At 38.6% G+C, this 22,727-nt stretch overlaps 2 protein-coding genes across 4 annotated transcripts in view; one reads left to right on the forward strand and one right to left on the reverse strand.

Moving 5' to 3' along the window:
- opcml (opioid binding protein/cell adhesion molecule-like) overlaps nt 1-22,727 on the reverse strand; it is a 337,114-nt gene that overhangs the window by 68,133 nt on the left and 246,254 nt on the right. The gene's annotated exons all lie outside the window — the stretch shown is intronic.
- On the forward strand, nt 16,178-17,354 carry LOC127364241 (uncharacterized protein C14orf93-like). The gene is made up of 5 exons (XM_051401634.1): nt 16,178-16,385; nt 16,512-16,573; nt 16,666-16,763; nt 16,858-16,976; nt 17,084-17,354. The coding sequence occupies exons 1-5, from the start codon at nt 16,299-16,301 to the stop codon at nt 17,312-17,314; spliced, it is 597 nt and encodes a 198-aa protein (XP_051257594.1). The 5' UTR covers nt 16,178-16,298; the 3' UTR covers nt 17,315-17,354.

The raw sequence follows: 22,727 nt of genomic DNA on the forward strand, positions 1-22,727 counted from the left end.
GTGTGACTAGCTCAGACATTACAGAACTCTCTAACGTAAGGATTCAATGAAGAAGGAAAAGCTACTGAAATGAATCATACTAGTACTGTCTAGTTTGAATTTTCATCTTACACTAATACTTGAGAGTAGAACATGAAATACACCATTACCTGTGAAATGTAATACAGTAAAAATTGGACTGCAATAAATTCAGCTTAATTAATTGTCATTTTTTATTGATACCTTGTTGCTTGTGTGTTGACTCAGTTACGAAATCTTTTTGAGAATGTGGTAGTGTTGTTGTGCACTGCATTCTATTAAGTGTTTCTGATATTTTGTAGACATCTTCACAAATTAGAATGAAATCATCAAAGAATCTGATCTGACATTGTGTATACGACCAGGGTACCCACAGAGTCTTAAAAAGTACATAGTTAAATTTTTCTATCTCACTTTTAAATGTGTTTTTGGAAAAAATTTGTACTGATCATGCAGTAACAACTACAAAATGAAACCTACATGGACATGTGAACATTACCAATTGTCCGTCATATCTTTTGTACCCCCCTTTTGTTTTTGCCAGTATATACATGAAATAGGTCTTAAATTACATTCACAATGGTCTTAAAAAGGTTTTAAAAAGTGAAATTTAACCTGAATTCTATCCTGAAACAGATAACAATTACAGCATTTCACAATTCTATACATATATTATTGTCATTATATATCACTGTACAAGGGCTTCTTTTTCATGCATCATTCTACATTATCTTAGTAAATTTAAGAAATAAAATCGTTGTGACATGGGCCTAGGGTTGAGATTTTCACAGTATGATAATTTTCTCAGAAAATATCACAGTTTCACAGTATTACACAATATTATTATTATCACAAGTTACTGTGACCTTAACAGATAATAAAATGTATATGGTATGATAGCGACAGATTTCGTATACAGCAACCCTACGTGGGCCATATCCTGATTACAATTTGAATTTACAGACACTCATCATTCAACTCACTCATCAAGAGGAAATGTTGAAACCAGAATATAAAATCAATTATTATATTGGTAATTAAAACCTATTAGAAATAGAGAGTACTCATTCATTTAGAAAACTGTAGACCGTCACACTGCTGCTTGTTATAAGAAGAGTTCTAGCAATATAGTTTGTGGTTATGAATAGGAGATCAAATTTAGGGACTACACTTGAGATCATGAGATGACAACTTCAAACCAAACATGAACTCATCAGCGACAAGTTTGTTTAAAGTAGCACAATTGTCTACTTACAAAATGTTAAGTACCCCAAAGTTTATGTTAGAAATGTACAGTATTCCAAGATTTAGAAACTGCCAGATGCTAACTTGTATATGCTAAGTAATTTGCATTATTCACACAATTCGCATTCATTAGCATAATCACCTATATGGTGATATTTCTGCAAGTGGTTTTACCCCCTAAGATAAGAGATAAGATAAGATTATATGAGTGTAAGGTGATCAAAGTGTTCAAGTATAGCGTTGATGTTCTCTTGAGGTTATGACAAACTGAAAGCTTCCATGTCACATAACACAAAAGGCGCTATACAAAAGGGAGAGGAAATGTACTACACAGTGTGTTTCTGGTTGCATTGATAGAAGTGTGGATACTCCCATATGGTGTGTTTATCAATCCTACTACTACTACTACAACTCCTACATACTTCCAAATTACATTTTAGAAATTAATCACGACTTGTAACTGGTGACTGGTAAAAGTAATATCAGGTTGATTTGACATGGAGAAGACTGCATCTTTTGATTCTCATGCAGCATGGCTTATATTCACAACATGCCCAGTCAGCCTACAAATTAAATGACTGGCAGTGTAATATGAATGTGCACTTTAGAAATGGAAAGAGGCAGAGCAACCACTATCAAGACAGACTTTTCTCTTATTTTCTCCTACTTCCTCCTCCTCTCCGTGTCCAATGTCTCTTCCACTCTTCATCCTTGTCTGCTGTCTTCCCATGCCTGCAGTCATGTTTTCACACAACAGATTTTAAGGTTAGTGCCAAATTAAAATGTAATGCATCCTGCAGTGCACCAAGAGACTATCTTGCAAGCACTTTAAATATAGTCTGTGGTGGAGGCATGGTGTAGCAACAACAGTTCAAACAAGAACGATTGTTTTCAAGCTTTATTCCGTACCTTAACCAAACCCTTAAAATTTACATCCGCTGTCTGTATGGATGATGGAGTTAACAGTTCGGTACAAAATAGTTTTCTGTGCCACAAAGTTAAGTATATGCTGTAAGATTTTGAGAATCAAATTTTGGTCAGTAGAAAAATGTATGTATGAAAAAATGTATTCTGGATCTGACCTTCAATGTACAGTGTCTGCTGCCAGCAGGAGTTCTGTATCTGTAATGACTTGGGCATCCTCTTCATGGAAGTCAGTACTGCAGGTGCAATATAACGGCCAAGGAAACTACAGACATTTTACAGCACTGCAGTGGCATACCATAAAAACACTGCTCCCTCATTATGTTTTAATCTTCAAAGAATGCTGAAGAGTCTTTTCACAAACTTCAGCCAATTGCTTTCTTGCCTCCCCAATTACAAAAAGAAAACCTTCAGTGAACCGAATGGAGATAACCACCTCCTTTCCAACTTTAAAGGACTGGGGCCTCATTTATAAAAAATTCTGAAAGTTATACTTTGTGTAACAATCTTAGGCTTAAGTTCAATTCATAAAAGATGCTGAGCATAAAAAACCTTGCTTAAGCAGGTTCTAAGAAACCCATTTGTAACTTTGATCTATAAATCTCAAATAAACTTAAAATTGATGGCACCTACCTTGGTCATTTCTCCTTATATAATGCTTGCACAAATGAGGTTTAGTCAGGAATAGATACGGACCAAAATACACATGTCATAGATGGTGAATTATAAGTCTTAGGACTCAGTGTTTAATATGTCTGATCCACTAACCAGCACTTATTATAGTGAGAAATCCAAATTTTTGAATTTCCCACGTACTTCTCCCAATAAGCGAGCTAATCAATCGAGGATGAGCGAGTTAAGGCGACAAAATGTATAAAGATGTACAGAAAAACAGCTTCTTTAGGCTTTTTGTTGATGCTGAATTGACAAGAAGGCTGTCAACATAAGACACACTTTATCTTGAGATTCTAGTGTTTGGTGTAATATTATCCCTAGAGAATGCAAAGAGCTTGTCAAACAGTCTTTTGACATTTTGTCACCACTACAGAGATACTAAAGTATGATAAGATTGTCTGATGTTGACTGCACAGTTATTGATTTGATTGATGGTTTAATAGTGTGTGTACTGCTTACTGAAGCTAGCTGATCAGGCTAATTATCATCCATTGTACCCAGTTTCTAATGACAGTTTGCAGTAAGTTGTGGCTTTTTGTCTGTGTTTATCTGTAACTCACTTCTGAAAGTACAGAACACAATGAAAAACGAATATGTTATATATATAATAGTGCAATAAACTTGGCTTTGAAGTGAAAGAACTGCTTTATTGGTCATGATTGAAGACTGTATATTGCAGGAAATTGTACTTTCAGGTTAATTGAATACATTTCCTGCCATAATCTTGTGCTGCCACTTTTAACTATAAATAGGTGCCCATGATTCCCATTGTTCATAAAGCTAATACAAAGTTCACCACAGCTTTGGGTGCATAGGCTTTGCATCCCAAACTGCAATACCCCTACATAACCAGCAGGAAGCCATGTCTACACTTTTCTTAGAGATTACATTATTCAAAGTAAGGTTTTATAAATAACTACTTACATGTGGTTTTCTGCTTAAGTCATACTTATCTAATATCCGTTATATAAATGAGGGCCCTGGAGATAGAAATAGCTACCTGGTTCAGAACTTGTCAGGTAAAGTGACAAGGAAAATTGAATCAATGATTAAGACATGGAGGCCATTCTCCTTGTTGGGGATTTGATATTATCAGTGTATGGTCATGCCTTATTTTCTGTTCGTCTGAGCCTAGTGTTACACCAGAAAGATCTACTCATAATCTCCCAAAAGGAGGATGTCACTGACAGGTCACAGGAGACGGAAGACCAGGATCATACATTCATCCATACAGCACAACAAGAGAACATCAGCGTATTCCAAAGATATCTACAGAGTATCTGGTTTAATCCCCTACAAGGGATGAGTTTAGATTCACTGATGACTTGTTTGCTCTCATCTCAAAGGTCATGCAAATGATCCGTCATGTAATTCAAGAATCTGAAGAAAAATACACACTTTTCAGGCTGTAACATAAGCTTTACTCTTGGCATGCTAAGTACAACTAAGGTCCCCTAAATGGGTTAAATCAATGGGATGGCAATAGGATATATCGTATGATATTACTTTTACATTCTAAGCTCTGATCAAGAGAAGCTTACAGTCAATTTTATACAACCACAGATTTACAGCGAGTATAATTTCTACACTGGATCAACATCCCAAGTAGCCAAAAATAAGCATTTGCAAATGCTATGTTAAGTCCTGTGCAGATAGAAAGTTCTGGCTTCAGCAAACATTCTTGGCTGCAGGCAAATGTAAGGCATTGAGTGATGTGTCAAAACAGTCTAATATGCCTCCCAGTTCAGCTCACAACTCTATTATTCAATTTCAGAGCAGCGATACTGGGAGCAGACCACAGGAATACAATCTGTTGGTGAAAAGGAAGGTGAATTTTACTAGTCCTCTTGCGGTACCACTTGTGTATGTAAAGATACTCTATACATAACCCTGTCTTGTAGACATAACTTTTATATACAACTAATTTGCAACAGCAAATACATTTACTATTAAGGCGCAAAAATGTTGACAGTGAACAATAAAATGTCACTGACAGATTTTATTTGCTATCTGACAAAATATAGAGAAAAACTTTCATGATGACTACAGCATCTTCTTCTTCTTTTTTTTCTTTTACCTTTTTTATGGTTATGTTCAGACACTGGCGAAGCAAAGGTCTATGATTGACCCTAAATGGGAAAGTGTAACAATTCACTTGCTGGCTTAGAACTACAGTACCCCATTATAATGCTGTTTTGTCACATATTTTACCTTTTAAATTGCAACTTCTGCAATTTGCATATTGCACTTGACCATATTTTGATAATATTTTGATTAATTGTGTAGCCCTACATTAAACCACATTTCAACTTGTCATCTTGTAGGCCTACCCCACTCTCCGCTTTAATTGTGTAAATTATGTGTTTGTAACACTCGGCCAGTCAGATGTGAAGACCACACATGTGCCACTAATGTGAAGCAAACTGACCTCACCAAAAATCAGGGGCCTCAAAAAAGAAAACCCCAGGTATTGAGAGATCAAGACAATGAAAGGAGTGGAGAGGCAATAGCCACATTTCTGACCAGAAAAAGTGTGAAGAAGCACCTGTATGACAGCTGAAGCTGAGTGTGGCAGAGGTGAGGAGCTAGGCAGACTAGCAATAATTTGGAAGGTTGGCAGTTAAATCCAAGCATGTCGAAGAGTCCTTGAGCAAGATGCAGAACCCCCAATTGCTTCTGATGCTCTGCCATCAGTGTATGAATGTGACATTTAGTGTAAAAGTGCTTTGAGTGGGCAGAAGACTAGAAAGGTGCTCTATAAGTGCAGTCCATTTACCTTTTAACTTTATAAAGAACCTGCAACCTGCTCGAGGCAAATGACCAAGAGCTTACTCGAAATTGCCTGTGTTGGTATTAGCCGTAAAAGTGAGTGTGGATGAGGGGCCAATTTGGAAAAGTTTGTCCCCATGTCCATAATTTGGGGGCTGATCTTTTGTTTCTAAACGTTGACAGAAAGTCACAAGTCTGTGAATTTAGGGAGAAAACTTGTAGAAAGCAAACAAAGATTATGCACTATATTGGGTTTGAAATGTCCACGTGTGCAGCAGGATATCCCTGACCAATGGTATTACATTTGGTTTTAAATATACTTTACCTTTACGGTATTTCCCCTTGAATCATCCTCTTCGACACTGCTCCTTGCTGCAGTGAATGTATCACTCAGCAGGGTTAGAAAAGTTCCATCATGTTTGGTTTGATGTGATGATCTGTACCATGGCACTGCCTTTACTCTGAATCCACAGACACTGTGCTACTTTCCATTGAGGATTTTAGTCTCACAGAACTTTCTGTGATGTGGACTGATAATATTTAATTGAGAAGATGGTATGAACACGACTGATGGTTGGAAAGTTGGCAGTCCAGACTTATGCTAATGCCTCAGAATGTCTAAAAACAATGGAAGCTAATCTATCATCGAATCAGTCTGCAGTGTGGAAACTAGGTTGCTACAGTGCAGGAGTTTTTAGCATTCTTAAGGAGTTTCAGGAGTATCAGTGGGAAGCTGCAAAATCTTGGGAGGTGATTACACAAACTTGTGCATTTTAGCATCCACATGGACCTAAACTTATGTAACTCTGTTACAGTCAGTTTTCGCCAGTGAACTAGTTTCTTAAAAATAAACGATAACCTGCAACAAGGGTAGGGGATTAGGGAAACCTGATTTCCTCAGGTACATTTCTGGAGAATGTGGTGTCTCTGCCTACAGACAGGGCAAGTACCACCTCGAAACACCTCAATCCAAAGTCAGACAGAGACTGTTATTAAAACAAAGTATCCTCTATAGGTCAGTTTCAGTTAATTTCCACTGCTGATGATTCGACTATTTGTTAAATTTAGACACTTTGGAGCTGTGACTACCTGTCCTCAACCTGAATGGGTTCTTTTTTTTCATTTTGAGAAGAAATACGTGAAATAGAAAAGCAGACAATGACAAATCAGGCCATTCCTGCATTGACAATAGTCATACTGAGGTACACCAGCAAAAATTTCTAAAATGAATTGCTATTTTCAAACTTAAAGACTCAACGCAAATAATAAGTGAGCCTCTATTCATCACTGTGATTATGTTTAAATTCAACTACCTCAGCAACACAGTCTGTTTAATTCAATGCCATGTCTGAATATAACAGAGTCCTATAATAACTTTAGTCCCAAATTGATAATCTTGTTAATAGTGCTGCAGGCTCACTACGATAAACATTAGATTCTATTGCTCCCATTAAGAGGAAAATATTAAAACATAGAAGACTAGCACCGTGGTACAACCACCAAACCCGGCAAATTAAGCAAAAAGCAAGGGACTCTGAAAAGAAATGGCACTTTTCGAAATTATTAGAATATCGCTCAATTTGGCAAAATAATCTTTAAACATACAGAAAGGCCCTCCGTAATGCCAGAGGAGCCTATTACTCAGCACTAATAGAAGAAAATGAGAACAACCCCAGGTTCCTCTTCAGTACTGTAGCCAGGCTGACAGAGAGTCACAGCTCTATTGAGCCACATATCCCCATAACCTTAAGTAGCAACGATTTCATGAGCTTCTTTTATAATAAAATTATTACTATTAGAGAGAAAATTAATCACAAAATGTCCTCAACAGGTATCACTGGCTCTCCAAGTTCAGGAAATTTAACAAATGTAAAATCAGATATATATTTAGATTGTTCTTCTGCCATCGATCTTCATCAGTTAACTTCAATAATTTCTTCATCGAAGCCATCAACCTGTCTGTTAGACCCCATCCCAACTAGGCTGCTTAAAGAAGTCGTACCCTTAATTGGCACTTCTTTACTAGATATGATCAATCTTTCTTTATTGTCAGGATATGTACCACAGTCCTTTATAGTAGCTGTAATTAAACCCCTTCTTAAAAAGCCCACTCTTGACCCAGGGGTTTTAGGCAACTATAGACCGATTTCTAACCTCCCCTTCCCCTCTAAGATTCTGGAGAAAGTAGTTGCCAAACAGTTGTGTGACTTTCTACATACTAGTAGCTTATTTGAGGATTTTCAGTCAGGATTTAGAGTTCATCACAGCACAGAGACAGCTCTGGTTAAAGTTAATAATGACCTTTTGATTGCTTCCGACAAGTGCTGCATTTGACATCATTGACCATGATATTCTTTTACAGCGACTTGAGCATCAAATTGGCATTAAAGGAACCGCACTAAGCTGGTTTAAGTCATACTTATCAGATCGTTCTCAGTTTGTACATGTTAATGATGAATCTTCAATAAATACTACAGTTAGTCATGGAGTTCCACAAGGTTCTGTACTTGGACCAATACTATTTACTTTATATGCTTCCTTTAGGCAACATTATTAGGAATCACTCCATTAACTTTCATTGATATGCAGATGATACACAGTTATATATCTATCGAATATGATATCGATATGAAATTAATCAATTATCTAAATTACAAACATGTCTTAAGGACATAAAATCCTGAATGAGCTGCAATGTGAAACTCAGAAAAAAACGAGATTCTTGTACTTGGCCCCAAAAACCTCAGAGACTTACTGTCTAAAGGTATAGTTACTCTAGATGGCATTACCTTGACAGCACCACTGTCAGGAATCTTGGAGTTATCTTTGATCAGGACATGTCATTTAATTCCCATATAAAGCAAACCTCTAGGACTGCCTTCTTTCATTTATGTAATATTATAAAAATTACACACATCCTCTCACAGACGGATGCAGAAAAACTAATCCATGCATTTGTTACTTCTAGGTTGGATTACTGTAACTCCTTATTATCAGGCTGCCACAATAAGTCCATTAAGATGCCTCAATTAATTCAGAACGCTGCAGCATGAGTACTGACAGGAACTAGGAAAAGAGATCACATTCAATTCAGTTTTATTTGTATAGCACCAATTCATAACAGAAGTTATCTCAGGACACTTTTCAAATAGAGCAGTTCTAGACCAAACTCCTTATAACATTTACAGAGACCCAACAGTACCACCATGAGCAAGCACTTGGCGACAGGGGCAATTAGTGACCCCAAAGAATGACTGCTATGATTACTTCTCCGTGGTTCGAAGTATTCATTTTTTGTGTTCCTTGTCTGACGCCAATCATGTGGAAAATGAGTCAAGGAGGGAGTGAACGGATAAGGTGTGCTTATAAAAACACGATTATGCGATCGCATAATTCAATGCATAATCAGCCAAAGTCCGCATATTAATGCGGGGGCCACATTTTTTCAAATACGCTGCACTTTCGAGACAGACGACCACCCACCTAGAGCCGGAGGATCTGTCCTAGGTTTCTGCCTTTTAACAGGCAGTTTTTCCTTGCCCTTGTCTCCAAGTGCTTGCTCATGGTGGTACTGTTGGGTCTCTGTAATTAATGTTAAAGAGTTCGGTCTAGACCTGCTCTATTTGAAAAGTGTCCTGAGATAACTTCTGTTATGAATTGGCGCTATACAAATAAAATTGAATTGAATTGAATTGAATTTCGCCGCATAAATTGCCAATTTCCGCGCAAAATATGCAGGGCTTGCATGATTTCATAATGCCCGCACTTTCGTTGCAAAAAAGTCACATATATCTTAGCAGAAAGTTGAAAAATGTTGCGTTTACTTCACACAAGAGCAGCCATTTTCCCCTGTTGCCATGGGAACGTTATGAAGTGACGTTATGAAGTGACATAATTACGCGACGTGGACATCATCGAAAAGCTGCAAACCTCGCGATGAAGCCATGATGAAGCCCGCAAATCAGTCTCATATTTTATTTATTCATTTTTACAATAGTTGTAGCATATTCCTTTTGTAAAGCTACAGAACTCGTTTGACTCATCAGTGTTTGTAAGTTTGAGCCATGTGTTTATTAAGGTCTGAAATAAAACAAGATGAGAACTTAAATATTCCCAGCACTTTCTGTGATGTAGTATGCTTGCTTATCATAGGAAGTAATAAGAAATGACTCTTTACATTAAGGTAGTAGCCTAGTGAGAACAGGGTGTTGGGGGAATCACTTTTTTTCCTCTTTTTCATCAAACCGCAGTTTTTGCAAGTTCCCGCAATTTTTGCAAGTTCCCGCAATTTTTGCAAGTTCCCGCAATTTCATCGCATAAAATTGCATAAATAGAAAACGTGCCGCATAATCAAGGAATTTTGCCTGCAACAATCACAAAAAAACGCATTTTTCCGGAAGGACTGTTAAGTATGTTTTGAGCAGAAATGAGATGAGTGCCGGGCGTGGTCTCTGTTCCCGAACCGAATTATAAAACAACTTCTTCAGTTTTACATGTGTAAAGCAATGCTGTGTGTATTGGGATCTGACCATGACTGAATTTCACATCCACACAATGTATGGATGATTTCATTAGCAGTTTGAAATTGTATATATGGGCTAGCTCACTATTTTAAAGTTTGTGCAGTATATATGCTGATGGTTGTATATTTCTGAAAATACATTTTTGGCTAGAGTCAGGTAGAAAAATTTATTCTGGATCTGACCTTGTGTGCCCTCAATGCACAGTGTCTAGGAGAGCTGTATCTCTAATGACTTGGGCAACTGCTTCATGAAAGTCAGTACAGCAGGAGCAGTAATTACTGTACAATGCATGGCCTTGCAACGGCCATGAAAAGTATGGACATTTTAAAGCACTACAATAGACCATGAGATGCAAACACTGGTCCTTCATTATGCTCTAATTTTCCAAGATGATAATGCTTAAATCACAGACAGCTGAAGACGTTCAAGTGTCTTTTAACAAACTTCCTCCAAATGCATGTCTTGCCTCCCTAATTACTGAACTTCAGTCTACCAAATTCATATGCTGAGGTGATTGATAATACTTCTGTTAGACCTTTAGATCCCTTTCTGCAAGGATCTTCTTAAGACACAATATAATTGCCTATTCCTGAAGTCACCTACGCGTTTGAGAACAGTGCCAGAATCGCCGCCCCCAGCCAGCTGCCAGCCACCAACATGGGTCTAACTGCGCCCAGAAAAAGAAACATTTGTTCATCAGTGAGTGATCCTCCAAGTCGGACCATGCTAGAGAAATTGATAGGTATGGTGGAGTGGAACCAGTAGCAGTAGAAGCTAATATGTGACCTTCAAGTCAACTGTGATGATAGGGAAAACAAAACTGTTGCGTTTATAATTTTGTTCAGTGTGTATATATATATATATATACGTATATAAAAAACTTCCCTCTCACCCTCTTGGGGTGGTATCTATGTGTCATCCTCAAGCTCGGGTCCTCTACAAGAGGCCTGGGAGTTTGAGGGTTCTGCGCAGTATCTTAGCTGTTCATAGGACTGAGGTTTCTGATGTTGTTCCTGGGTTCCTGTTGGAGCCACTCCCCCAGTTTGGGGGTCACTACCTCGAGTGCTCCTACTACCACGGGGACCATGCTCACCTTGACCTTCAACATCTGCTCCAGCTGTTCTTTCAACCCTTGGTACTTTTCAACCTTTTCGTGTTCTTTCTTTCTGATGTTGGCGTCTGCTGGTATGGCCACATCTATCACCACCGCTTTCTTCTGCTCCTTGTCTACCACCACTATGTCCAGTTGGTTGTCAGTCTGGAATCTGAAGTCCCACAGCACCTTGGCCCTGTTGTTCTCCAACAGTTCCGTGTTTTCCGCCCTTGTCCATCTATGTCTTGTTCCAGTAGCCCATTTCTCATCAGGTTGCCCTGGTTCCCTAGCACCTGACGCGGACCTTGTTGACCCGGGCGACGTCCGAGTCGGTGTGACTCTATTTGTGTGTACTCTCATGTAAGGATCTTGCCCAAGGACCCTCACTGACTGCAGTTGTATTTGCTCCTCACTGGCAGCAATTGTATCGTATATGCTCCCTGACCGGGATTCGAACCCTGGTCCCCCGTGTGGTAGTCTGCGTCTCTAACCGCAATATATAATATATATATATATTGGTTTAACAACAATTTTTGTTCATGTGCATAAGATGTTTTTGTTTAGTCCAGGGAGATGTGGATGTTGGGGTCTGGCCAAAATTGCCTGTTGAGGGAGTTGATGACATTCTAGGCAATGATGTAGCTGGAGCACCTATATGGCCTGATGAGCAACCACCAGTGACATCTTTGGTAAAACAGCAGGGTGTTGAGGTACTAGATCAGACAGTAGCCTATCTACAGCTTGCGCAGTAACGTGGTCTATGACTGTGTCGGTTGGTGACATGAAATCTGACTCCCAAAAAGGTCAAATTTGCTTTGTCCTTACCTGCTGACCTCTTGTCTGTGTCCCTTGCAAAAAAATCAAAAATCAGATCCCTCTTTAGGGTTACTGTTTGACTGTGTGGTGCGTGTGTCTGAGGTGGAGAAACGGTCTCCAGTATATTCTCCAGAGCTTCCTTGGTATGGCGGGTTGTTACCGTAGTTTTTGAGTTAACTTCGCCTCTGTTGTGGTTCCACTTACCAACCTGCTTAAGGCTGATGCTAAATTCATTTGGTCTCCTGAATGTCAGAATGCATTTGACAAGGTTAAGACATTGCTGTGCTTGGCACCAGTACTTGCTGCTCATAATTAGGCCCGTAAGCTATTTCTCTAGAAAGTTCAAGTCCTATCAACTGCACTATTCTGTGATAGAGAAAGATGCTCTTGCACTTGTTTGGGCCCTCCAACATTTTGAATTATATGTTGGTTCAGGTAGGCCTCCAGTTGTGCACAGCAAATTAACTGGTGTTTAAATTCTGGTGTTGGGCTGTTTCAGAGTAAAGTGTTGGTACTGGTGTTGATTCTGGCAGAATCAACTCTCCACTAGTGTGAAAACATCGGAGTGTTGGTGTAAAATCACGGAGTTGACGGTATTTAACTCTGATGAGTGACACTTTCAACATCCGGGCACTTGGACAGGTAACCCGTTGAGGAATTTGACAGCAGCCATTTTCTTTCACTCGCATGGAGCATGAGAAGGAGAGACTGGTGAGTAAAATGTAATAAATTAGTCATCGTGCCATTGTTACTTTTATTAAAATGTGTTTATGCTGATTCGTTGTTTCTAAAAATGGAGACAGATTAAACTTTATTGGCATTTCTAACAAGGTTTTGTCGCCGTTTTTTTGCTGGTAACGCTAAGTAGACATGCACATGCAGACTGTTAGCTTTCTTTTTAAGACATTATGGGCTAACGTTAAACTAAACTCCTTACTAAAATGTAGCTTTTAGCAGTTTGGGATAAGTAGACAGTAATTTTAACTGTTTTCTCCGAACGGAGTTTCAGCTGTCACGGTCGTGTCCTGGGTGTTTCAAAAATCGTGCGCTATCGTTTCATTATCGTTAAGCATGTAATAGCTTGTAATTGAGTAAACTGTTTGTTGGAGAATAAGCGTTAACTTTTATTAGTTTATGCTTGTTGTGGCGTTTTAAATATGACCACACGAATGTAACATTTATTATTAGCTTTCAGCTGCACCTCCTGAAAATGTCTAAATTCATTGTCTATTAATTAATAGTAATTATCACGATCTGGAGGGTCTTCAGTCAACATCTCAGCCTGCGGGTGAGTAAAGTTAAACTGAATAGTTGCTTTTTTAAGGTGACATAATGCCAACGTAACTATATAAAGTTATATATTAATATATATATATAACTTATATATTAATTATTCAAATTATCAGTTGTGAAGGAGTTCTGTATTCTGCCAACACTGGTAATGCTGTTCAGAGATATTCAATTTCATTATGAGAAATGTAAGGAAGTTTACAGAAAATTAATAATGTTGTTTCAGAATAGGTTTAGAACAGTTAATTTCAATGAGCTGTAAATGTTGTTACTATTACTGGGCATTGGCTAATTTTCTGATGCACAGTGCATAAGACTGCTGGACTGTTTAGTAAAATGACACAGGCAAGAATTATTGGCAAAGTATATACAGGCACACCTGTTATATTTAATTACTATTCAGTAAAACTTAAGAATGTATGCTCTGACGTGGAAGCTGACATAACGGGATCATTCTGTGTTTTTCAGTGCGTTTGTTTAACAGGCTACAAACATACAGCAGTCATCATAAGAAGTGTGAGGAGCAGTATTTTAAGTTCCAGATCTGTCAGGCAGAAAGAGAACGTCTGCACACCCACCGGCTTCAGTTTGAAAAAGTTTATTTGGGTCCACCACAGAGCATTGAGTGTAGTGAAAGTTATGTTTGTTATTTAGGCTATTAACAGACAGGTATTTATCATTTAAATAAGCATAAAATGGATATCTAAGAAATGTCCTGTTATCCCTCTCTTTCTCTACAGGCTCATGTTGTAGATGGCAAAATGATAATTAAGGTGGATGATTCCGGGACTGAGGTGGATGAAGAAAGAGAGACAGAGAAAGACAAAACTTGTGTCCAAGGAACCTAAAATGCAGACAGCAAGAGGAGGTGGTCCAAGACAGGAGAGAGAGGTGCCTCAGATTGGTGGTCAGTTGGACGACGAACATTATAAAGAGGTCATATCTTTGATGAACCACACGAGTGATGGAAAAATCATCCTGCAGAAAATGAAGGAGACCTTTGAGTAAAGACAGCGCCTCACCCACATCGTACTCTCAGTGTTTCCAAGGCTCCTGGACTCAAAGGGGCTGGTAATTATTGCCATATTTTCAATTCATAGCTATAAGCTTAGCTTAGAAATGTAAATTTAACCAAAAATGTTGTTTAATTTCTCTGTTGCTGCAGATACATCAAGATTTCAGTCTCCTCTTTGGACAAGAAACATCTGCCCAACTAATAATGGCATACAGTCTATAAAAGCAAGGTGATCAGAGAAGCAGAGAGCCTGACTGCCACGTACAATAATGATCGCCCAGGTATTCTATTAAAGTCTAAATGAAATTATTTCAATGAATTGTGTCACACGCAGTACTTAAAGGGATATTTCAGATTATTTGACATGGGGTTGTATGAGGTATTTATTAATACAGTAGATAAAGGTTGATGTAGCCCCAGCTTTGAGAAGCAGAGGAGTACCAGGGCAGAATATTTTTTGCTGTTGACTCTGTCCACAGCAGTTCATTGCTTCCATGCCGGTACACATCTCTGCTTCTCAAAAGTAGGGGTGTGCCAAACTCCAACTACTGTAGTTAATACACTGACTCTCCATAACTAAGACATACAACCTCATTTCAAATAATCTGAACTATCCCTTAAACAGCTTCCTTGTCCTTTGGGCCCAGAAAGCCTGAGACGGTCAGGGGCAGTTGGTTAAATGGCCCGGGAGTTAAGGTTAAAAAAAGGAAAGAAACTTGCTATTGAAATAAAACTCCAAGACTGATATTTCTTTCTTACAGAGTGGGACAGAGATATGGCATCTTTCCTGCTGCTTCTGCATATCCTACCACCTCAGCCTACTAAAAATAAAACACCGAAGATCAGCGCAGCTCAGGCCATGGACCATCTAGTTGTGTTTCACAAGGTATGTATCAGGCCACAGTATGCAATTTAATTGGTAAATGTTGCACAGACAAAAAGACACTATTACAATGTAACTTGTTACTTAATTATTTCCCCCACAGTCATGTAGGAGCCTAGACGAACACATTGAAAACCAGGAAGGACATCACCAGCCATATCTTCTTGCGTCTGGAACCTGCAAGCAGGCCATCAGTACTTACTATATTGTGATAGACAAGAAGCTCATCCCCTGCCAGGGAACTACGTCATTGGCAGCTGTTGATGAACTCTTTAAGGTGCACTTCGTTTTCAGTGTAAGTTATGATGCTGCTCTCAACAACATGTACACTTTCCTCCAGACAACAGTCTATGGTGTGGATGTTGACACGACTAAAGAAAGTCGAAGGAATTGAGAGCCAAGTTGATGAACAGGAGCTAAGCGCCAAGTTCATACACTGCATGAAAAGTGGGATTTTCGTCAGTAGGCGGCACTGTAGATTGTCGCGGAACTTCAGGTTTACGACTGCATACGGCAATTTGCAGGCAACACGGAAAACTGCCGTGAATTGTCTGAAATTGACGTGGGCCTTGCTTGGCAGTTGTCCCCCCCATGACCCCCCTCCCCTTTTAAATTTTAGCTTGAATTGATTTATTTAATGAAAGTATGCTAAATTACTTACTGTGTATGTCATTAGCAATGGCAAATGTTATGTAAAAAAGATACACAAATGTAGTAACTGTGAAGAATTGAGAGAAATATATATATTGTCCTCAGGTCCACTAGGGGGCGATGAGTAAGTTGTTACCTGTTGGGAATGCAATAGATGGAAAGAAGAAGAATTTAGTCCTGTTTACTGTGAGAGATGATGTGATCGTGATATACACTGTGTTCGTCAGGAACAAAATAAACTTCCCCCATGTTCGGTGAGAAGCCTCCCGTGAGTTACTACAACAAAACAATTTATTTCAACAATTAGAAGAAACTGCTGAATGCTATCAGTGGGCTGCCGATGTGAATGAGCAGTTCACTCAACTCAGCAGTTCAGTAAAGTCCAGGTTGCTGTCCATGGAGGATAGGTTGGCTGCTTTGGAGTTGAAAAACTGTGCGGGAGACTCTAAGAAGAGAAGACGAATGCACAATCCCAAGATTGCGGTAAGAATATGTTCGGTGACTGCTAGCTAAGCTAAAAGTAGCCTAGTAGCCTTGTAAAAGACCAAGTGAGCAGAACCAGTGTAAGTTGCTTTATAAAAGTGTATTTTTTTGTCTTGTAATTTACAGGAAGCAGTACGCCGTCTTCACAACTCGGAGACAAATTGTAGGCGCTACGAACCGGAGCAAGGGTAAGATTTAAAGAATATGCTTTCATTCTGCTGTATAAGGAAATAGATACATTAATAGATACCAATCTTAACCATACATTTTGTTTCCACAGACTAACCTCGCCTCATAACGAGGCCGTGACCTCCTATTTGCTCGGAGCTATGTCTGCAAGTCCAGATTTACACGATGCTGATAATGACGACATTGTGTGTAAGTAACTTTTACTGTTTTCTCCTTCCTTGTTTAATTTTACTGTGACTTACGTTTTTTTTATTCATACTACTCTGATTTAATTGTTTTCCAGCTGCCTGTCAGACCTATTACGAGACAGTACGCAGGAGCTTCAGGTACAAACAACCAGACCTTGCACCGCAGGCGGAAGCTGTGAAGAGTTCAGCTCGGAGTCGATGGAGAAGAAAGAGGGTAAGACTTTTTTTGGTGACTAAATTTCAGGTGCATTAAAAGATGTGTTGTGTCCATACGCAGTGCATCGCGCAGTACTGATTGTCTTTATTGATTGTTTTTTACAGCTGCTGGAAGCGAGACAGAGTGTGCTAGATGAGGAAGAGGAGGAACTTTGGAAGTCCGCCACCATAGACCTGATGTCTGATGAGGAAGACGGCATCGTTGGCGGGGTGTCTGGATGGATTGTGCGACCTCCGTCCTTTCGCAGCCAGGAGCTCACCGAGCTCTGTGCCACGCTGCAGTCGAGATTAGAGGCCACTCCGAAGTACAGGGCAACGCACCACAGACGTCTGTAAAACGGGCCAAATTCAGACAGGATGCCGCCAGTTAACTACAGCTCCAAGGCGGCAAACAGCCACTTCACGGTGCTGTAGGATTTTGGGCTTCTCGTGAGCTTCCCATTTGTTGTGTGGGCAGATCTTGCTTTGTACATAGTTGTGTGTTTGTGCTAATAAAGCTCTTTCTTTGAATAAACATGTTCCTGGCAAATTCCTTTCCTCAATAAATTCATTCATGTCCACAGGATAACAATGACATGAATATACAACATAATAGCATATCATATGAATTATTTTATTATTGGGGGTTACATTTATAATGACCCAGGGTGACCAATAGTGACAGATCTGCCAACCAATCACGAGTGATTTTTCTTGTTTAAAAGTAGTGGTTTCATCCAATACTGAGTAAGGAAATTCAAGCCAGGCCTGGCCAGGTGCGGTTTTGCTGCTATTCATATGCTAATAAGATCCATTAGCACTCAGCTGCGAGCTCTCCACATACGTCATGGTTTGTTTCCGACAATATGTGGCACAGACAAACGCAACGTTCACAGGCTGTAAATTGTCGTTAACTGACGAAAATTAGGGAGTCTTAGTCTACAGTAATTGTGTTTGCACATCAAAGAAAGCCTAATGGCAAAGAGTTCTTGAACTATGTATAGGTGTTATATTTGCAGATCCTTGCATGATGCACCTAGTGCATTAATTCAGCACCTTAAGTTTTTTCATGGGTTATACCCAGGTAAAAAATGTGTTGTTCTTTGTGCTCAAGAAGGATGTTCATTGCAGGTAAAAAAGTTTCGCAGGTTTTAGAAAGCATTTAAATATTTGTCATAGTACTGTTAACATGGGAACAAGCAATGATGTAAATATGCAAACACATCAGTCAGACTTCAGTGAACAGAGCTCACAGCAAGATGCCTCTGACATGGATCTAGATGTGACAAGTCAACCTTCAGCATCTCATATGTCAAAAGATCAGGCAAAAGATATGTGCGCTTCAATCATAGCAAAGTTACAGGGCAGTGATGTTGCCAGCAATGTTGTGTTATCTGTTGTTGAAAGCATGGAGGAGTATGTTAGTGAAGTTCATGCAAATCTTAAAGAACAAGTGTTAAGTGCAGTGCCTACTGATAATCCCAATAGAAGTGCAGTGGAAGACATCTTCAGGAGTACTTTCAATCAATTCAGTGACTTAAACACAAACTCTAAATGGACTAAATATTTTAGTGAGAAATGGAGTGTTGTTGAACCACTAGAAATTCACTTAGGAGTGAGATATGGTTCAAAAAGAAACAAAGTACCTGGAGTATATGAGCAGGTACCAGTAAATGACACTTTCATTTATGTACCCCTGTTAAAAACAGTTCATTTTCAAGAATGAAGACGTGTGTTGCCACATTAACAGATCTGTTGTTCTTGGTAGCTTATATAAATATTTTTGTGATGGAAAATACTTCAAAAATCACCCATTATATTCAACATTTAAAATGCATTGCAAATCCAAATTTACTATGATGATTTCAAAACATCAAATCCACTAGGGTCAAAACAAGGCATTCATAAGCTTGGATGTTTATATTTTACACTCTGCAATTTACCACCACATCTGAATTCTTCGCTGATGAATATCCATCTCATTTGTTTGTTTCACTCCCAAGATGTAAAAAAATATGGCATTGACAAAATACTTACTCCGTTCGTAGAAGATGTAAAAGTACTAGAGCAAAATGGAATGAAAGTGTCATTTGCTGAACAACCTGTCTATGGCACTGTAGCACAAGTAACAGGCGACAACTTAGGTCTGAACTCAATTCTTGGTTATGTGGAATCTTTCACTGCTACCTACTACTGCAGAATGTGTCTTATTGATAGAGCAACCGCTCAAACAGTGTTTAGTGAAAATGATCCACATGTGATGTTGCGCACTAAATAAACCAATGAGAATCATTACAACTATCTTGTTGAGAATCCAAGGGAAAATTCTTGTTTTGGAATCAAACGCAATAGTATACTCCTTTATTCCTTAACATATTTCAATGTATCTGATAAATTTGTTTTTGATATAATGCATGATATCTTAGAAGGAGTAGCACAGGAGATGAGAGACACATGAGATTAAGTTGTTTGAATATTTGAAACAGAATTTTATTTCTAATGAAAACATTCTCCAACGTGTATATGCATTCAACTATGGCTTCATGGATAAAAAGAATCGTCCAACACACATAAACATGTTTTTCTACTGGCAATAGTATTGGGCTGAATGCCAGTCAAACATTATGCCTTATTCGTAACCTGCCGTTAATATTTGGAGATGTGCCAGAAGCTGACACACGCTGGCATTTGTTGTTACTGTTGTTACATATTGTTAACATTGTGTTTTCCCCATGTATTACGGAGGGTATGACTATATTTTTAAAACATCTTATTGAAGAGCACCATAGATTATTCACCGATTTGTATCCTCAAAATAATTTGATACCAAATTATCCACTTCATGATCCATAATCAATCCTGAATGTATATGCCAAATTGGTCCTTTAGTACATGTTTGGAGTATGAGGTATGAGACAAAACACAAATTCTTTAAGTCCAGCTTAAAAAACTTCAAGAACATAACCAAGTCCCTTGCAAAGAAACACCAAATAGCTGTTGCCTATCATTGGGAATCATTGTCTGCCAATGGTATTGAGTCTGGGCCTGTCAAATCGAAAATACTGACTGATGTTGAAAACAGTGATTTGATTTCAGAGCATTTTCAGATTGATATGTCAAGTGACATACATGAGACAACTTGGGTTAAACATAATGGTATTGAATATCACACTGGTCTTGTTGTTTGCACTGATGTTAATGATATGTCAGTGTTCATGAAGATTATTTGCATTTTTCTGAGAAATGAAGTCTTTTTTTTGGTATCAGAAATGGAGACTATATTTGTGGAGCATTTTCATGCTTTTCGTGTTGTTGACAACATGCATAATGTTTCAGTTATTACACCTCATGATTTGAGACACTTTAAGCCCTTTGATGTCCAAAAGTCTTATGGTTCAGACTCATTTTTTTATATTGTGACAGACAGCTGCATTGTATAGGGAAAACTACAGAGCTATACCTCATGTTTTGGGCACTATTGTACAATGTCACTGTACAGGGTTGTTTTACGTGCCATTTTTGTTTAAAATTCATTTGAAACCCTTGTTAAAGGACAAATAAAATATTTTTTGTTGCAGTACTTTTAGGAGTGATTATTGTTAACCCCTGTGTACAATATACCCTGTGTCAGTAGCAAAGGAAACACTACTTAAGTGTACATTTAACACCACCAAGTGTTACTTGATTGTGTCTCTAATGGGTGAACGTTGAACATCAACATGGTGTTCTCGTCATACATTGTAGTGTTCATATTTTACACTATAAGAGTTTGTTGGATAACACTGCCATAGTGTTAATAAACCAATTCAAAAGTGTTAATTTAACACTTTACCAGTGGTTCCCATATAAACCCTGGGAAAGTGTTAATTTTAACTCTGAGGGTGTTAAATTTGCTGTGTGTATACAGATCACAGTCCACTGACTTTTCTGAGATCACTGCAAAATCCAAATCAACAGTTGTTGAGATGGGCTTTGTTTTTGCAGTCCTACCAGTTAGATATTTGTCATATAAAAGACACTTCTAACCTTGTTGCTGATGCCTTATCTTGTGTTTTTTCATCTCAAGTTTTTTTTTACCCTGTCTTAACAATCCTCCTTTTTGCAGTCATGCAATTTATTTAATAGGTCAGGTTGAACAGTGTAAAATAGGATGTTATGCCTAATTGGTTGGGGTTTTTTTTTTTTTTATGTATAACAGTCATCTAAGTGAGCTGTGAGCTATGTTGTAAACATAGTAGATAATAGTTCTGGGGGGTAGTAATTGTATTTTCAAACTATTTTGAACGTTTCATTATAGATTGTACTCCTGCTTTACTAATTCTGTTTTTCAGTTTTCAGATCGGAATGCTGTTTTTATGACGGGGGATGTGATAGTAATAAAAAATCAGGAAATCAATATAGGACTGTATGCTGGAGAGCTAGACTTTATTATCCCAGTAATGGAAATTCACCACGATAAGTTATCGCGATATTGTACATCATCCCAGCCCTACCTACTGGTAAATTACATTACCATTAATGACCAAGTGCTGTTCTGTGTTGCCGTGAACAACGCCTGGAAAATATCTTGGAAAGATGCTGAAAATTGAAAAAAAAGAGAGATTAAAAAGAGTGGGAACCTTGGCTCGCCTAGGACACTGAATGTGCTAGGTCCGGCCCTGAAAGAAGCCCCAAAATGTAGCTGGGTGTACCCAGTTTAAAAAGGCGACTGAGGTAGATCACCATAGCCTGATCAGGGTCTGTGCTAATGCTGGGATACTTTTAGTTCAGTCATACTGAAGCATTTTTAAAAAAGGAGCCAGTGCTTCTCTACTTGGCAGTTTCTGTTCAAAAGATAGATGTGGGCTGAGCCCCTGCAATGGACTAGCTTCCTGTCCAGAGGGGTGTATGGCTAAGCCGCTTCACGCCTCAAAAACAGGAGATAATCTCCTTAGCAATGGGCCCCATCAGCTCAAACAGGGCTTACTTTTAAGACTAAACAGACTGACTGCATGAATGTATCATTGTTCAGTTTTGACGCTCTTTCATCTAATGAAAACATCTCAGTAAAATCAGGTGGAGTCATTAAGATGCTAACATATCCCAAAATTAGGCCTCAGGGTAATAGAAACGGCAGGATGGGATGTAAAAATGTCTCAGAGCATAGAATTAATAGCACACACAGTGCTGTTGAATATAAAACATCAAAGAAATTATTTGAATGAAAGCCAAGGAGCCAGTTCAACATCTCTACATGTGTTCATCATGTGAACGCGGCCATTGTACAACACAGGAAAATGAAAACAGTGCTGCCCAGGCCAAACAGACACCGAGCTCAGTAGGTGAGACATTCAAAGTGAAATCCCTGCCAGCCTTGGGGAAGAAGGAGCACTTTTAAATGTGTTACACAAGCAAAGCTTATAGGGCTTATTCTCCAATTTCAGTTATCCTAATGTTGTGGAATATTTCAAATGCCTCATTACTTGTATTTTGCGAGAAAGCGAGAAGCCTCTCTCTACTCTATAATGAGCCCTGAAGCTTATTAGACCAGTGTGCATTGAATTGAAAGGACCAATGCTTTTTTTTTTTTCTTTTCTTCTCTTTATGGCAGAGAAAGGCTTGGGCCCTAATCAGAAAAACACAGAGCCACATCATTACACTTGACGAAACTAAAGAGGATAATCCTGTAGTCCGTTTAGGGTATTTTATAATAGAATTAAATTACTCTAACTGCATTCTAACATATCACGGTGCACTGGCATTCTGTTCAGGAGATGTCGTACGTCGTCAA

This window comes from Dicentrarchus labrax, unplaced genomic scaffold (genome assembly GCF_905237075.1).
Source record: "Dicentrarchus labrax unplaced genomic scaffold, dlabrax2021, whole genome shotgun sequence".
Lineage (NCBI taxonomy): Eukaryota > Metazoa > Chordata > Actinopteri > Moronidae > Dicentrarchus > Dicentrarchus labrax.

What these genes read in the sequence shown, in the direction of transcription:
- LOC127364241 (XM_051401634.1), top strand. Translation starts at nt 16,299, where the DNA reads ATGGAGGATAGGTTGGCTGCTTTGGAGTTGAAAAACTGTGCGGGAGAC. An exon ending in TGCACAATCCCAAGATTGCG is followed by an intron (nt 16,386 to 16,511) that starts GTAAGAATATGT and finishes TGTAATTTACAG; the next exon opens with GAAGCAGTACGCCGTCTTCA. An exon ending in TGATAATGACGACATTGTGT is followed by an intron (nt 16,764 to 16,857) that starts GTAAGTAACTTT and finishes ATTGTTTTCCAG; the next exon opens with CTGCCTGTCAGACCTATTAC.